Below are 16,324 nucleotides of genomic sequence, written 5' to 3'. Positions count from 1 at the left end.
TTTGATAATTAGCGTCAGCAATTTCCCGCTCTTCAGAAAATGCGTGTAAATTATTCTGAAACTTTCCCGCCTTTTTCGGCACTGTTGTACGTCGGCACTGTTGAACGCCCCCGATATAGCTCATGCTTTTCAAAGAATGTGGAATATATTTTTGTTCCGACCACTGCAGTGGGGAGGAACTTAATATTCGAGTGTTTTTCAGCTTCTTTAAAACGTTTTCATTTATCAAGCAAAATCAGGGACCACAAAAAATTGTCGGAGGAGGTGTTGTCGCTGCGCAGATCTTCGGAATAATAATTGTCGGGAAAAATCTCAGCTGAGTAGAGAACAACCGGTTTTAAATTTTTGACTTGCGGTCTATTTTCGAGCGAATAAAGCTAGCGAAAAGGCCTACAATCCGCTATAAGACGTTAACACATAGTCGTACTCCCGGAATATTAGTTTTTGAACCTTCTTTTAGTGCCTTCTTGAACACAAAAAAAACTTGAAAACGAAAAACAATCTTCAAAAAAAATGAAAAAAAAAAATACAAAAATGTTGCTGACTTTTTTTGTTTTTCAGTAACTTATTTAAAAAACCGCCGTCATATATGCGTATTCTACACGTACTATCGAATGGACTTATAAGCTTCTTCAATTATGATCGTTTACCGTATAAATCGCCCATTATTGCCCGACAAATTATATTCAATTCATTTCCGATGCTTTTATCAACACAAAGCGGATTTAAGACGGCGGACGCCCCGCTCCCTTCCTCAGATATTCGACGCCCTGCCTACCGAAAGGGTCTTCTTGACGGCGCAGGAATTTTGGTGAACAGAGATCATTACAGTGATTTGGGAGATCTCAGAAAATCAATTTGGCAGACCTAGAAAAAAGGTCAAAACTTTTTGAGAAAATGTTAACAGAAGTGTGAAAGGTGTTAACTTTTTTGAAAATCAGGCCCGGCCCGGTTGCTAGTCCCAAAAATGCGGTCCGAGCCCTGTTCCTGTATATATATATGTTTTGTCATCCGCGCCAATTCTTTAATGACTTCAGCTTAATGTTATATCTCACATGATAATTATCCCGTTTTCCGTCATAGACGGACAAGGTAACAGTTCGTGATTTGACGTCTTTTTCATTCTTCTCATCGCTTCCCTAGGAGACAAAACATCAGGATAGTAACAATTCTTGAGCTCCGAAATGCTGTTGGGTTCAAACTGTTTCAATTTTTCAGCTGTTACTGGTAACAAAAATTTACATTTCGTTTTTCCAGTAAATCATTATGTATCTAGGCTCAATATCAAACTCAATAGATTCGTTCATCTTATTGCGATATGTCTTCGACCACTGATGAATAAATCTCTTATTTCTTCCTCTTGATGTAGTCGGCGAAGCTATTTTATAAACCACTTACCTTAACCAGTGCACTCGCACACACCGTGTTTTCGAGTAATTACTCGAAACTCAGTTTGTTTGACAACGACACAAAATCAACAATTTCAGACTCAAAACTCAAGACAACTTTATATACTTCTCGCCCCAAAACAGTCTACAATATATATTTCCAGTTGACAAAAAATTTCTTTTTAAATTACATTAGTTTCGAACCGGCTGTTTTGGAATGGGAAGTAAAACTCAAAGCTTCAGTCGATAGAAAACAAAGTTTTGCCAGTTAATTGCACAATTATCAAGTCGATAGAAAACAAAGTTTTGCCAGTTAATTACACAATTATCAGTCTGTTCAATATCAGTTTTCAAAACTAAAAGTCCGATTATGTCGGAAACGAACCAAAGTTTACCCGGACTTCAGTTTCTCGAACTCCTCTTTAGTAACTGTTTTCATTTGGAAAGCGTGTATAATCTTCAATTCTTCAGCCAACGCCTGATTGACAAGGCGATGTCTCTGGAGTAGCTTGAGTCCCTGGAACTTCTCGGAGACAACCAGAGCCATAAAACTGGCTCCACACCCTCCTGAAGTGTCTGTCAGCTCAACATGTGATGCTCCTAGTTCATTATCTGAGAGAAGTTTCTTCTCCAAAGACGCGACTGTGATTTCTTCGCCCATGTCGCTAGCACCACTGAAAAAAATCACTGGCACTAAATTTTGCAATTAACCCAGCAAATGAGCTCAGCCTGGAAGTCTAATTGCCAACCTGTCAAAACTTAAAAAAATCGCCCAGTGTTCCGTCAGCCCTAATCTTTGGTTGTAAAGATGGCTACACCAAATAGCTCTCAATACTCTAAATCTTCCTCTACATTGATACGATCGTTAGTTCATTTCAACTATATAAAATATCAAGCATGGAAAAAATAGCATAAAGCGATTAACAGTCGAACGTAATAAAATTAAACTAACCTGAAAAGTCGTTTAAATTGGCTGCGCAAACTTTTTTTTCCCTCCCAGATTCCAACCCGTTTTCTTTCGGCTTCGCGTTCGAAACTCTGCAGTCGCTTCAAACTATCCAAGGCAGAAGAGGTATAAATTGTATTAGTAAATTGAACTGAAGGGCAGAAAGCTGTACGGGCTAATCCACGTTTAACAAGCTCGGTGCTCAGATCTCGGCGAAATGGATACCAAAACTTGGGCCGATATAGGACGTTTGCCTTCAACATGGAGTCATTTATGATACCCTGAGGTGTGAATAAAACTTTCTGATTGGATTGGATCACACTGTCAATGAAGGTGTTGCTTTTCTTCGATGCAATATCAACACCAAATAATTCAACTTCAAAGTATCTGAAAAAGCGGGTTTTAGATATACGACCTATCGTGGTTTTTAATTTAATGGCGTTGAAATTAATGAAAAATTATTGACTTCGACATATCGGTTCTCTTCCTCCAAGACATAGCAAGAGGCAGATGAACAACTGAGAACCGGTTTTGCCTCCTTTTAAGGAATGTGCGATGATACAAAATAGGATACAGCATTCTGATAACGCAATTCATATTCAGGAAAGGCGAACCACGAGTTCTCGAAAGCTGAAGTTCGGTAATGACATCGACTGTTACGATTCCTCGCAAAAAAAACGAATTCAAGAAAACTTAGTTATAAAAATTGTTATGTGAAAATTACCTCAAGTAAAACCCTCAAAAATCAGTAAGCAAAAACACCTTGACGAGAAATGATCTGAGAAAAAATTAAGACTCCAATAAAAAAAACTGATTTTTACAGGATCAGCGGATCTGGTGCAAAAAAAAACACGAAACATTCCCATCATTGCGATAAATAAAGCATCGCCAAGAGACAATTGTAACAGTTCCAATGATTTCAAAGCGACAAAAAAGACTGATTTTTTTAAGCATTTTAACAGAAAAATATGGTTTTAAGCTCTTTGCATTTCGAGAATTCAAATGATTGTAAACTTTTGACCCAGAGGCTAAGCCTAGCTCCGCACTACTTGAGGTAAGACACAAGCGTAGCCTTGCAAGCTGTTATACAAAAATAAAAACCAAAGCCACTAAGTCGAAAAAAATTAAACATTTCGAAAACCATAATTACAAAAAAAAACTCAATATTTTTGTCACAAATTCTGTACAATTTGAAAAAAAAAAATAATAGCACAACAATGTGAAAACACCGTAGGAAATAAGTACTAAGGTGAAAAATTAAGCGAGCGACAAATAATCATAATCCGACAAAATTAACAAAACTGGGATAGTAAACTCCTGTCAAGCCGATAACAAAATTATTGCCATGAAATATTTATGTCATGAAATTGCTGCCATGAGCTATTAAGTTCTTATATTTTAAGATTTTTACCCGCTTGTTTCCGGAAAGGGGCGTAAACACTGTGTTTCGCTTCAAACGATGCAAAATTAGGTCCTAAATCTATAAATCATGGGCCGAAACAATATAAATATTTACCAAGCCAGATTTAATAAAGTGACAAATTCCAGCAGTAAAACAAAAACACTCGCATCTACAATGAAACTTGGTAACAGCACAAACTTCGTGATGTGATCCTAAGCTGACAAAATCAGACAAACGAGGCATGCAAACTATGGTTTTCTCGAATGACCCAAAATTAGGTTAGTAAGCCGATTAAGTATACGCACAAAAAAAAGTTTTTAAGCGAAAACAAAATATACGAAGTCAAGGGAAGTAGAATTAATTACAAATAACAGGAGTAAAAGAAAACATAAACGTAAAAGCAACTACAATGAAAGCTGCATGCAGCAAAAAAAATTAAAGATGTGGCAACTAAGCCGACAAGACATAAGCAAACAAATCATAAGCCGACAATTTTGAAACGGAATATTTCCAGTTTGAAAAAAAAAACAGGTCCTGCTCATGTTTGAACCCAGGACCTTTGCTGTCCCAGGCGTATTCGTTACCTCCATACTCATGTGCCGGAGACGCTTAGAAATTTTATATCAAGTGATTCTGTTAAACAAGTTGTCAACCAGAAAAGCGGAAGAATTGTGTATGATTGAATTTTCTTTAATTCATGTGTTGTGTTGAGAAAACTCAGAGGTAATTTTGATATTATACTGTGAATTCGGAAAAATTTGAATTCATTTTTGAATTCAACAGACACACATGACCTTTACAGTTTTTCTGTTCGTTAGTGGAGTTTGCCGTTTTTGACCAAAAAATGAACTTAATTTAAAAAGAAATCATGTCAAACATAGAAAAATCAAATTTGATCAAATTTGTCTGACAAACACAGACTCACACTAATTTTTTGATGTATAAACTTCAATTTTAAATCCATGTCACACCTTTGTTTGAGTTTCGAGTTAAGAAATTACGTGAATTGGTATAAATAATTTTCATTCCATTCCAGAAGAAAAAAACCTTGGTTCAAATCAACTGATTCAAAAATGAGAACATAGCCAGCAGCAGCTTGGAAAAGTTTCTTGTATAAAAACCAAGAAAACTAAAAACAAATTAAACAAACTATCGAATTCTGAGTAAACAAATACATCGCGTTAAAGCTCGTTCAATTTCAAGAATATTTAATGATTGACACTTTTCTCATGAAAATAGCCCAATCAGAGAAAATAGGGTCAATGGTTAGTTTTTTGATTCCGCTAGAAAATCTTAATTTTAACATCCGCTTTCCAAACTTTTTAGCGTCATTTGCACTATCTCAATTTAAGAGCCTAGCTTGCTTTTCTGGAAGCATATTAATTTGGATTTAACTTAAAAATAAACCAGAAGTCAAACTATGAAAAATCAGTTCAATGACATTTAAAAAATGGAATAAAGTATAAAAACTTTTAGTGTGTTAATTATGGCAGCAAAATTTTCGACGCATCAATAGAAAAAAAACGTCTATAAAAACTAAAATGTCAACATTGTGCACCGCATAATCGCACACCCCTTTTGACAACAATTGCTCTGAATTTCACCTCCTTCTCGAACTGCTTCATACATGACCATATTTCATCTGTTGACGACAACTGCTTCGCCAGATGCCTGTATCTGTAGCCGAGCACACATGTAAAAAGAATCGAGCCAACTATTGGAGGATATTTGACCAAATGCACGTTATTATCAATAAAAAGTGTCAGCTCGTTCAGAACTGTCATGCTCTCTGAAAAAAGCAACCCAAAATCAGTCAATTCTTGTCGCTTTGAGTCTCCGCTTAATATACCACTGATTTTTTTCAAATAGATTAGAAGCGAGAAAACATTGCCAAAAGTTCTTGAGCTATCTAGAAAGTTTTGAAATTTTTCTAATGGTTAAAAAATTTGAGATTTACCATCTGAAATATACGATCCAAAAATCTGAAATCTTTAACCTGTCCTAATGCTTGGGGGAACATTTACTACCTTAAAATATAGGATCTTTGGTCTAAAATATCTTTAAAATGCTTTATCGGCAAAATCGGGCGCCGAGAATTTTTTGAAACTTTTACAATCTTGAACTCTGAAACATATAATCTATCCTAATACCTGGGGTGCGTGTTCATAGGTTCCAAAATAAAAAAAATCAGTACCATAGGTTCCAAAATAAAAAAGCAGTCGCATAAGTTCCAAATGTTTTCAATTGGTCAGATACTAAATTAGCCGAGTCTGGGATTTTTGGAACTTATGCGGCTGATTTTTTATTTTGGAACCTGTGAATATTGGAACCTATGGGAATTCACCATACCTGGAAATTCCTATTTACTATCTTTTTACATCGATTATATAAATATCAATTATGATACCAAATGATTACCATGTATAACGTTCACCGTATATTCTATTCTCAGAGCGACATTTTATGAACAATAATTCCAGTGTGAAATTTTAACTTAAATAATCCCAATAAAAATCTAATTATAGCTATATTCATTAATTATCCCTATGTAAACCTAATGATCACTGTGTATATCTTATGATCACTATATATACAAATTGACCCCAATATGAAATAATATAACAACAAATCCCAATTTGAAGTTTCGTACTGAATGATCCCAATGCGAATTTTTTCATCAAATGATACCCAAGTAAAATTTTATATCAATAATCCCGATGTGAAATCTTAAAAGTATAGATCTCCATATATCTCTAGTGATCCATTTATTTACCTTGTGAACTTATTATACATAAAAATTCAACGTGCAATATTTTTTACCAAATGATCCCAATTTGACTTTTGTCGCAAAAGATAACATTTTGAATTTTTATTCCAAAATATCAAAATGTGAAATTTCAATCGTAATGAACCTAAATGCTGTTTTGTGTAGTCTGATAAAAAACCGAGTGAATTATTGTTTTGTCGCTAGCAAAACTGATGTATTTAAGTGAAGCATAGAATTTATTTCTCGCAGCTCGAATTTGCATGCACTAAGATTCAATACATGAGAATTTCGAATTTAACGGTAAACTATGTTTGGAAGCTTCATGAATGAGGGAAACTGTATAAACTATTTAAGCACTTGTATATCACAAAAATGGTTTAATTTTAACTCGAATGTAATCATATTATTTCTTAAACAAAAAATCTGCAGAATCACAAAGACATGAACCAAAAACCTCAACCATAATCACAAACACAAGAAAAAATAATCTCTGGATAAAGCAAAAATAAACACAAACTAACCTTTTTTGTCAAAATTGCTAAACCAGTGATCTCTTATTTTGACCGCACCAATCACATTCTAAAAAAATTCATTGGACGAAAGCATTTGTTGTAAGAGTTGAAGCTCAGATAAAGTTTTAACAAGTAAAATTAAGAGCACAGAGCAAAATGTGAGCGCGCGTTTAAAAATGAAGAATTTTGTTGATATACAATCCAAACCTCCAACTACGAAAAGAATGAAAATAAAATGGCTATCCATTTTTAGTTATGCGGGAACTCTTCCAAAGAGCGTGATAATTTATCATTGTACCAACTTACTGCGTTGATAATTGTTTTTATTTCCTATGTTTCAATAATATTTCTCTATCCACTGTTCGTTGCTTTCGCTTTCATGGCTTATTGTTTGTAGACATCTCAGATAAAACTGTTTTTAAAAACTCCAGACAATGGTCCCAAAATTTTTAGATAAATGTTTTGAAATATTTTTTTTTAATGGAATGCATCCAAATATTAGTCAAAATTACTGCCAGGGTTGCATTCATGGCTAACCCATCCTTCTGACCTTGCGATGTTGTATTGCTTTTGAAATAAACATTTGTCACGGCTAACTTAAGCTGCTTTTTAAGTGTTGAATGCTCAATATCTGGTGCGTAATCAGTTTTATAATATTCACGTAAGACAATCTCAATTGCTTCCGATACGGGAACGTTTGTGTACATTTTCTTGATGTCTTGTGAAACAATTTGTTCAGTTTTTAGTTCTTGTTTTTTTAATTTGAGTAGTGTATTTTTGATATCTTTTTTTACTCACAAGATCAAACTATCTGTGCAATATTGTTTCTGCAGTGCGCAAAGCGATCGCAACTTCACCCAGATTATTCGAATGAAATATTTGTGAGAATGGAATAGAGGGGAAAAACTCTGTGATATAGAAGCCTCGGCAAAGTGGTACGCAAGGAACATCAGAGAAAAACCAATTGAACGTGCACTTTCAAGAATGGTGAAAACTTTGAAAGAAAATGATCTTTTTGCTGTACCTTAGGACTTTGGCAATGGATTTTGTGTCGTGAAAAGGAAAACTAATGACAAAAAAACTAGAAATTTGAAATTGCCAGCAGTTTACAGAAAGCAAAAATTGCACAGATAGTTTGATCTTGTGAGTAAAAAAAGATATCAAAAATACACTACTCAAATTAAAAAAACAAGAACTAATAAGTGATTAAATTTATTCAAAACTCAGAACTAATGTAGCTCAGCGCGATAAGTTATACGGTTTGACTAAAGTAGATAAGAGTGATACACCACTCCGTCCGGTTCTAACAATTCCTCGCAGTAGTTATCGTAGGCTCTATAAATTTTTGACCCCCTTTTTCAAAAGGTTCCTAGCGCAAATTTTAAAAATAATAGACGCTCATAAAAGCTCGAAAAACTAATACTGGACAAAACTGAACAAATTGTTTCACAAGACATCAAGAAAATGTACACAAACGTTCCCGTATCGGAAGCAATTGAGATTGTCTTACGTGAATATTATAAAACTGATTACGCACCAGATATTGAGCATTCAACACTTAAAAAGCAGCTTAAGTTAGCCGTGACAAATGTTTATTTCAAAAGCAATACAACATCGCAAGGTCAGAAGGATGGGTTAGCCATGAATGCAACCCTGGCAGTAATTTTGACTAATATTTGGATGCATTCCTTTGATGGAGGTAATTAAAGATTGTAACATTCGTCTACTGTAGTCACACATGAGGCTTAAGAAAAATAGGCCCTATAACCATTGGCTCAAGAGTCAGGGACACTATCTCTTGTGTTTTTCTACCTCAAATCAGTCGGAGCCAATTCGGTTCGCTTGTGACATGAGACTACAACCCGTTACAGCTTGAAGGCTACTACCAAAATATCCCCCCACTCTAGAAATAAGAACGTCCCCATACTTAGGTCTCTAGATACCCAAAAAACATGAACGCCGTTAAAAACCGGGTCGGAACAATCCGTTAAGTTACTTTTTATTAGAAAGTGGAACTTTGATCCATTTCAGATGGATCAACCTAAAACTCGCCTAACCTCAACATAAAAATCATAAAACACACTCTAGAAATCTAAATTGGGTACTCACATCGTAGCACGCTCAAGAAGTGGGAAATAATCCAGTCGGTAATTAACTCAAGAATTAAATAACGCAATTAAATGAGTCTACTGCTAGAAATTTGAAATTGCCAGCAGTTTACAGAAAGCAAAAATTGCACAGATAGTTTGATCTTGTGAGTAAAAAAAGATATCAAAAATACACTACTCAAATTAAAAAAACAAGAACTAATAAGTGATTAAATTTATTCAAAACTCAGAACTAATGTAGCTCAGCGCGATAAGTTATACGGTTTGACTAAAGTAGATAAGAGTGATACACCACTCCGTCCGGTTCTAACAATTCCTCGCAGTAGTTATCGTAGGCTCTATAAATTCTAACACCCATAATTAGAACGCGAGTAGTTCGTTAGATACTATTTTAAACTTACTAAGTTTAAGATTTATCCTGGGTCTGGTAAGAGGGGGGATCAAGTGAAGGATGAATAACCGAATTTAATTGCGTTATCTTCGGCCACTTCGGGCACTTTATTCAGTTTACTGGTTTAAATTGCTAGGTTGATCGAAACGATCGAACTTGTAAAACAGTATGGGTATACTATTTAATTAATATAAAGGTTTGATCCAACTAATCTGGTGTCAAAGTCACTGTCTTTTTTCGTTTTATGGTTTTTGTTCCTTTTTCTATTCCTTTTTTGGTTTTTGTTTTTTTTTTGTCTTTTTGCTCGTGTTTTTGTCTCCCTAGTTGCCCCCCTTTACTCGGTTAGCTAAGCCTCGTTCGGAGAGCGTACCAGGAAATTTTCTCGAGTTTTCTTAAAAAGCTATCACGGTACAACCGGAAGGTTTGCACGTTCCTGTCGAACCGTACCGCCGGTACTCTAGAATGGGCATTCAGCCCGAAGCTGTCTCAAGTGGGTTCAACTCCGTAGTCTTGATGTCGTAAACACCCAGGAGCGCCATAAAAACACTATGTAACATTCGTCTACTGCAGTCACACATGAGGCTTAAGAAAAATAGGCCCTATAACCACTGGCTCAAGGGTCAGGGACACCATCTCTTGTGTTTTTCTACCTCAAGAACGGTCGGAGCCAGTTCGGTTCGCTTGTGACATGAGACTACGACCCGTTACAGCTTAAAGGCTACTACTAAAATATCCCCCCACTCTAGAATTAGAAACGTCCCCATACTTAGGTCTCTAGATACCCAAAATACATGAACGCCGTTAAAAACCGGGTTGGAACAATCCGTTAAGTTACTTTTTATTAGACAGTGTAACTTTGATCCATTTCAGATGGATCAACCTAAAACTCGCCTTACCTCAACATAACAATCATAAAACACACTCTAGGAATTTAAATTTGTACTCACATAGTAGCACGCTCAAGAAGTGGGAAATAATCCAGTCGGTAATTAACTCAAGAATTAAATAACGCAATTAAATGAGTCTAATGTTTTATAGTTTTGACAATGAGAACGAGTTTATACTCTAGACAATAGTTTTCTTGTGAACCATTAGGACACTCAAGCTGTCCACCTTTCCACCGAAGGTTCACTCTAGTCCAGTTCCGAATAACACTCCAGTCGCTATAATCCAATTCGTGGGAATGCTCTCGTCTCTGTCACAGATGGGACAGCTCTACTCTCGATTATGATAGTGATGGAAATTGCGAATAGCAATTTCCTACTGCTTTTTCTTACAACTTTCCCGCGTGTGTGTCTCAATTGTTCTGAAATTGTTCTGCTCTCTTTTTCTGATTTTCAGTTCTCGCGAGAAAATCGTGCATGACAGGTTCCATTCGAAATTTTGAAAAATTAAATTTCACTCCAAAATCAAGTGTTTTTTTGCTTCTCTCAAGGTCAAACTTCCAAATATGACCGACTGGCACATACTCCCCGGACTCGAGATCGATGTCCTCATCGCGCGCTGTCTTCTGCCAGTGAGTCCCAGAAAAACCGAGTGTTGCTCAAGATACAGTGCCAGTGGTCATTTACAGAAGTTTGCAGCAGATTTAAGCTTATCTACACCCCAAAATTCACAGCCATTTAAAATTTCCACACTATTGCTAAACAGCAACCAAAATCTGCATACACCTGCACCCTTGAATTTTCGCTTTTCAAGCCAATCATTTTAAAATCTCTTTTGTCCTATTCAATCAGGAAATTGTCATGCAGCATTTCGATTTATATAATAAATATAGTATATTAGTAACAATATTTGCTTTGTTAAAATTTCTTTTTCGTGAATCCAAGTTTCACTCGGATCCACGCTCAAGCCCCCCTTCCCTCTCAAGACTCAAGATCCATCCGATTTGCCCATTCATCTCGTACTCTTCGCCTTGGAGGTACTGCATCCTGAAGTGCTAGATGCGGCAAACTGTCTCAACAGTTCCTCTTCATCATCGGAACTAATCACAATCTCCTCCCAAGCCTTCAGCTGTTCATAGGATCGCATCCATTCTCTCTGCTCCTGCAATCTCTTTGCTTGGTTGGGTAGTACCTTCACCCTAGCTTCTCGGTTCAAGCAAAAGGAGTTGTGCAGGCTCAAGCTCACGTTCTTCGCCAGGTCTTCCTCTAGTATCGACTCCCTCGCTTTGGTATTGTCTCTAGACATCTTACCCACTCTTTTCCATCCCGTCGTGATCGCATTACGATGGGTTAGCAGGGGTCTCTTGAAAGCTTCCGGCCCAATCTCGGCCTGGAACTGTCGATACTCTTTTTGATGTTTTCTCATGTGATCTTTCGTTGTCATGTACAACCAAGACGTCAGTGTCGCCCGAAACCATGGAAAGTACCTCAAGCGACTCCATACGTGCCTGACTTCCGTCGGTATGGCGAGTACTTTGCACGCAGTCTCAAACAACTCGAGTCTCCTGCTGTAGTCTATCGCGTATATTGACTCAGCCGTTGACGTCGTCGCCTCCCGATACTTCGTTATATTCTCTTCTATCCATCTCAGAGCTAACATCGTACTCACTACTAAGAGCGTCACCTTCTGCCGGTGATCCGGTAGTCCGATCGACCGAATCTCTTCCACATCCCACACCAGGCAAAGGTTCTTGTGATCTGGATACCACACCGTTTGTGCCAAACAGTGGCATGGGCATTCCCCATGAGAGATCTCAATGCTCCTGAGATTACGCTCCCCTGAGGCTTCCAAGAGAGGCTCAAGCTCCATCATTTTCTCGTGCATCGTGTCGTTGTCTTCCAGGTTCGGAGTACTTCCCACAGGTTTCCCGATCACGTTTTGTCTCTCGTGATCGCTCGTGTTTTCTCTTTCCAACTTCAGAAGATCTTCTCCCCAGATTTCGCTTAAGTCATCTCTCAATTCTTTTGGTACTGTCCCTTTGATTTTTCTCAACAACTTGTGCGAGTGATGCGACATCCGAGCCAACCTCACGCACTTGGGCACTGAGAAGGCCTTGTCCACCAGTATTCTCTGGCTGGACACTTCCACCATCGCCATGTGTAGCGGGTAGTGACTTCCGCACAAGTTGGCCATCATTGACCCTATCAGCGATTTCGCGTTCAATGGCAAGCCATAAGCTTCGCTCATGGGAAATCCCATTTCCGCCTCAAGACCAACCTTCCAGCTCCGGATGTGTTTTTGAGTCACCTGCAACACCCCGGGCCATGATTCTACGCTCAACGCCGTCACTAAATGATGTTCAGACTCCAGTCTCTCCAGTGCCTGCAGACCACACATTCTCGAGAAGAATCCGAGAGCTGTCGCTATATTCACCGTGGTTCTCGCGTAACATTCCGCTATTATTTGCACTTCACTTTTCTCCCTTTCTGTGATGTCTTCGAACCAAGTGACCATGTCTTCTTTTTGAAACGACAGTATTCTGACGCATGACCGTCCATCGCAGATGTGCTCTCCGTTCCCACACGTCGAATCCAGACAGCTACCCGGCTCCAATTTCTTTGCTGACCCGGGGTCGCTCGTCCTTTCGCTTGGCTCTTGCATCTGGGGCGTGATTAGCTTATGTAGCACACTCAACTTCGCCAGATCTTCATCTTCCGTTGGTGCTAACCTCACTCGCTCTGTGGTTTCCTCGATTAGACTTGCATGGGGATGTGGACACCAGGAGGGTCTTAGTAGCTTCCATATCACTCCCAAGTTCGTGGTTAACAAGCCATTTCCACCGCCAATGTTCACTTCAACTCTCTTGTTTGAGCGCGGTATGCTTATCACCTCTGGTGTTTTCTCAAGAATCAGGCCCAGGCTCGGCCCCTCTTTTTCCACCGCGTCTATTTCCATTATTCTTTCTGTCCAAAACTTCAGTAGCTCCGCTACCTCATGGTTTCTGTGGGCTCCTCCAGTTTCCGAGTCTAAGAAGGGATTGTAGGCTATTCCCATCACTCCAGACACATATTGGTATTCCCCCTTCTCACTGAGTCTCGAGTACTGTTCTGACGAGGCCAGGTTACGGTGAACATCATGTTCTTCCTCGAACTTCTTATTAGAGAACCTCCGTACCTCGTCCAGCTTTCGATGGTTCTCTAAGGATAGTCTGGAACCATCTTCTTTCTCTATTCCTGTACTCTGATATACGTTCAAGATGATCGTTGAGACTCTTCTCTCCATGGTTTTACTTCCACTTGCTCTCTGGTGGCATGCCAGGATGGTGCTATCAGACATCATTGACATTGTCCATCTCAAGAAACATGTGGCATCTTTTCTTCTAGCCAGGCTCAAGCCTGAATTGTCCCTGGCCACGTGTTGCATCAGTGCCTGATACACCTCTAGCTTCTTGCTTCCCAACTTCAGCCTGTCATACGAGGTCAATGTCTCCAACTCTATTCCCACCAGACTCCAGGTGAACATTAATTGTCCCGCAGTTCTAACGAAGGGATTCGCCATTAGTGGCGGTGCTGATGAGGATGTTCTCATCGCCTCTTCAAAATGATCCTTCAACAAACTCTGCCAGGACCTCTTCAGATGACTTGCCATCTCTATCTTATTAACCTCGGCTTTTTGCTGGGTGGCCCAATTGCGTCGCCTGCGAGCTATTCCACTGTCCAACTTCTTCAAGCAGTCCTCCATTTCCTTCAATGTTTCGAGGGCCACCCACCACGTCCGGGAAGTGTTCCTCGTCTTGTTCCTCTCCAATGGATCACTCGTCACTTGTTTGCCCATGTCCTGATGTGCCTTCGAGATCCATTCTTTGCCGATCTCCACTTCCCCTACCTGTCCGTTCGTTGAACCTCTCTTCACGTTTACCTTCTGAGGCTTGAAGTCTTCTTCTGACGTCGAACTGGTGGAAACCTCTATTTCCTTTTCTACTTCAAGTGGTTTCCTGAGCTCCGAGCTGTTCTTGTATGCCGCCGTCTTGCATCGGGCCAAAACGATGGGCGCCGTCTCTCTCAAGTTTCCTTCCGAAACAGCATCCACTGAAGGACTACCCCATCCTTCCACTTCTCTCTTCCTCTTGCGAGTCTTCACATCTCTGCTCGAGGGTGTTGTGGCTATCATCATTGATTCGACCTCTCCATCCACTCCTTCCAACTCTTGCCTCCCCCCTGCTCGAGCCTTAAGGATATTAGTACTTTTAATCATATTACTAGTCCCAACCTTATCCCTTTTTATATCATCAACCATTTTATCCACAGTTTTTTGTTTCAGAGTAGAGCTGTCCTCACATTTCTCTTTTCTAGTCTTCGATCGTGCGTTCCTCAGCTCGACTAGCTTGTTCAGCAGCTCTTTTCTTGCTTTCTCATCCAGGCCCGTTCCTATCAGGAGCGGTTCCCCGAATCTCACTACTGCGTCCCACAGTTCCTTCTTGAACTTGTCCAGCGTCGTCTCGCTGCCCACTTCTCGATTGAATTCCCCCAGGAATTCCTGCCAAGCGTCATCCTCGAGAGATCCCAAGAATATGTCCCTGTTCCCTTCGAACGTGTTCTTCTCCCTTTCCTCCGAGCTCAAGAGTAACATCCCCATATTGAAGGTCTCACCTGACAATGGCAACTCTAGGTTCTTCCGCGGGGACGGGTTCAGAGGTGGGGTGGCAGTATCTGCCCAATTCTCTTCGCTCAAGTCTTTCAACAGCTCTTGAGTGGTGAGTTCCTCCCCTGATGGCCCTGGTTCAGGCGTATTCCCCACCTCCATGTCTTCTCCAGCTTCACTGAGAGTTTCATCCATACTCTCTTCCTCTGATTCATTTCTTCTTCTCTCGAGAATTCTTTTGAATCGATCCTCAACAGGTCCACTCCTCTTGTCTCCAGGCGTGTCTACAGACAGTGGTGACGGTGTCGTAGGATCCAGCTTTTTATATTCGGTCAGGGCTACATGCAGTTGACCTGCTGCATCTAGTTCTGTTCCCTCCTGTGTCACTTCTACTTGTTCCAAGCCATAGGGTGCCTTGTATTTTCTCGTGGCAAATTTCATTTCGTCCACCAATGCGACGTGCCCCTCCATCACGATCATCCTGCCATCATCCCATATGGGTAGCATATTCTCAAGTCCTTCCTTCTCAAGAGTCCTCAAGACTTTCCGCACTTCATATCCAGGGGGCTGCGAACCTCTACTCTTTTTCGCTTGCGTCGTCCACGAATTTACCTTCATCTCGCTGATGTGGAAGTAGACTGCCGCCGTGTAGCCGATGAACAGGGGATCCCAGCCATCCGTGAAATGCCTCTGCGTTTCCTCCGTCATCATCTTCGCCATTATGGAGGGAACCACCAAGGGACTATTCATTCCCAAGGTCATCCTCCTGACTGTCGGGAACTCAGGCATGGTGGCTGGTAGGATTTCTTTCTCCATTATGGCCTCCAGCTCCCTCTTGACTAGTGCAAAGCACTCCTTCCAGGCGGGGATTCTCAAGACTTCTCGTCCGTCGGCCGTCAATGGGTTTAGGTTCCAAAACTTTGGATACATTTCAATGGGGCCCTCTCGCTTGCCTCCCATTCTACATTGCATTTGTCCCCTGAAGTTGCACACCATCATCTCGGCATCTTTCACTTTTCCGAAGAGTACCGTGTTGCTCATACGCGCCCTGAGCACCTCCTGCTGACACCAATTCAGCGCTGTACCATCCAGTACGCTGATGAGACTCAAGTGCGTCACCGAGTGACGATACGTTATCACCAGGGGATCTGGAAACGCGTACGTCACTGCTGGACCATAGATGCAGGTCACCACCTCCTCTAGACCTCGGATTATCCCCATTGGGTCCGACCTCATTGCCAGGCACAGGTCCGTCAACAGAGGCATCCCTCTGTTCGCCTTCTC

The 16,324-nt window shown here is 40.0% G+C and overlaps 1 protein-coding gene across 1 annotated transcript; it reads right to left on the bottom strand.

Annotated features, from left to right (window-relative positions):
• Positions 1 to 1,687: 1,687 nt before the first annotated feature.
• On the bottom strand, positions 1,688 to 7,115 carry LOC134851649 (uncharacterized). The gene is made up of 5 exons (XM_063867826.1): positions 7,025 to 7,115; positions 5,310 to 5,525; positions 2,801 to 2,872; positions 2,341 to 2,721; positions 1,688 to 2,062 (listed from the first exon to the last, which is right to left on the bottom strand). Exons 2-5 carry the CDS (start codon positions 5,369 to 5,371, stop codon positions 1,780 to 1,782), a joined length of 798 nt encoding a protein of 265 aa, XP_063723896.1. The 5' UTR covers positions 5,372 to 5,525; positions 7,025 to 7,115; the 3' UTR covers positions 1,688 to 1,779.
• Positions 7,116 to 16,324: the final 9,209 nt, after the last annotated feature.

The sequence above is a fragment of the Symsagittifera roscoffensis genome, chromosome 7 (genome assembly GCF_963678635.1).
Source record: "Symsagittifera roscoffensis chromosome 7, txSymRosc1.1, whole genome shotgun sequence".
Lineage (NCBI taxonomy): Eukaryota > Metazoa > Xenacoelomorpha > Acoela > Convolutidae > Symsagittifera > Symsagittifera roscoffensis.
This window is presented reverse-complemented; position numbering and strand designations above follow the sequence as displayed.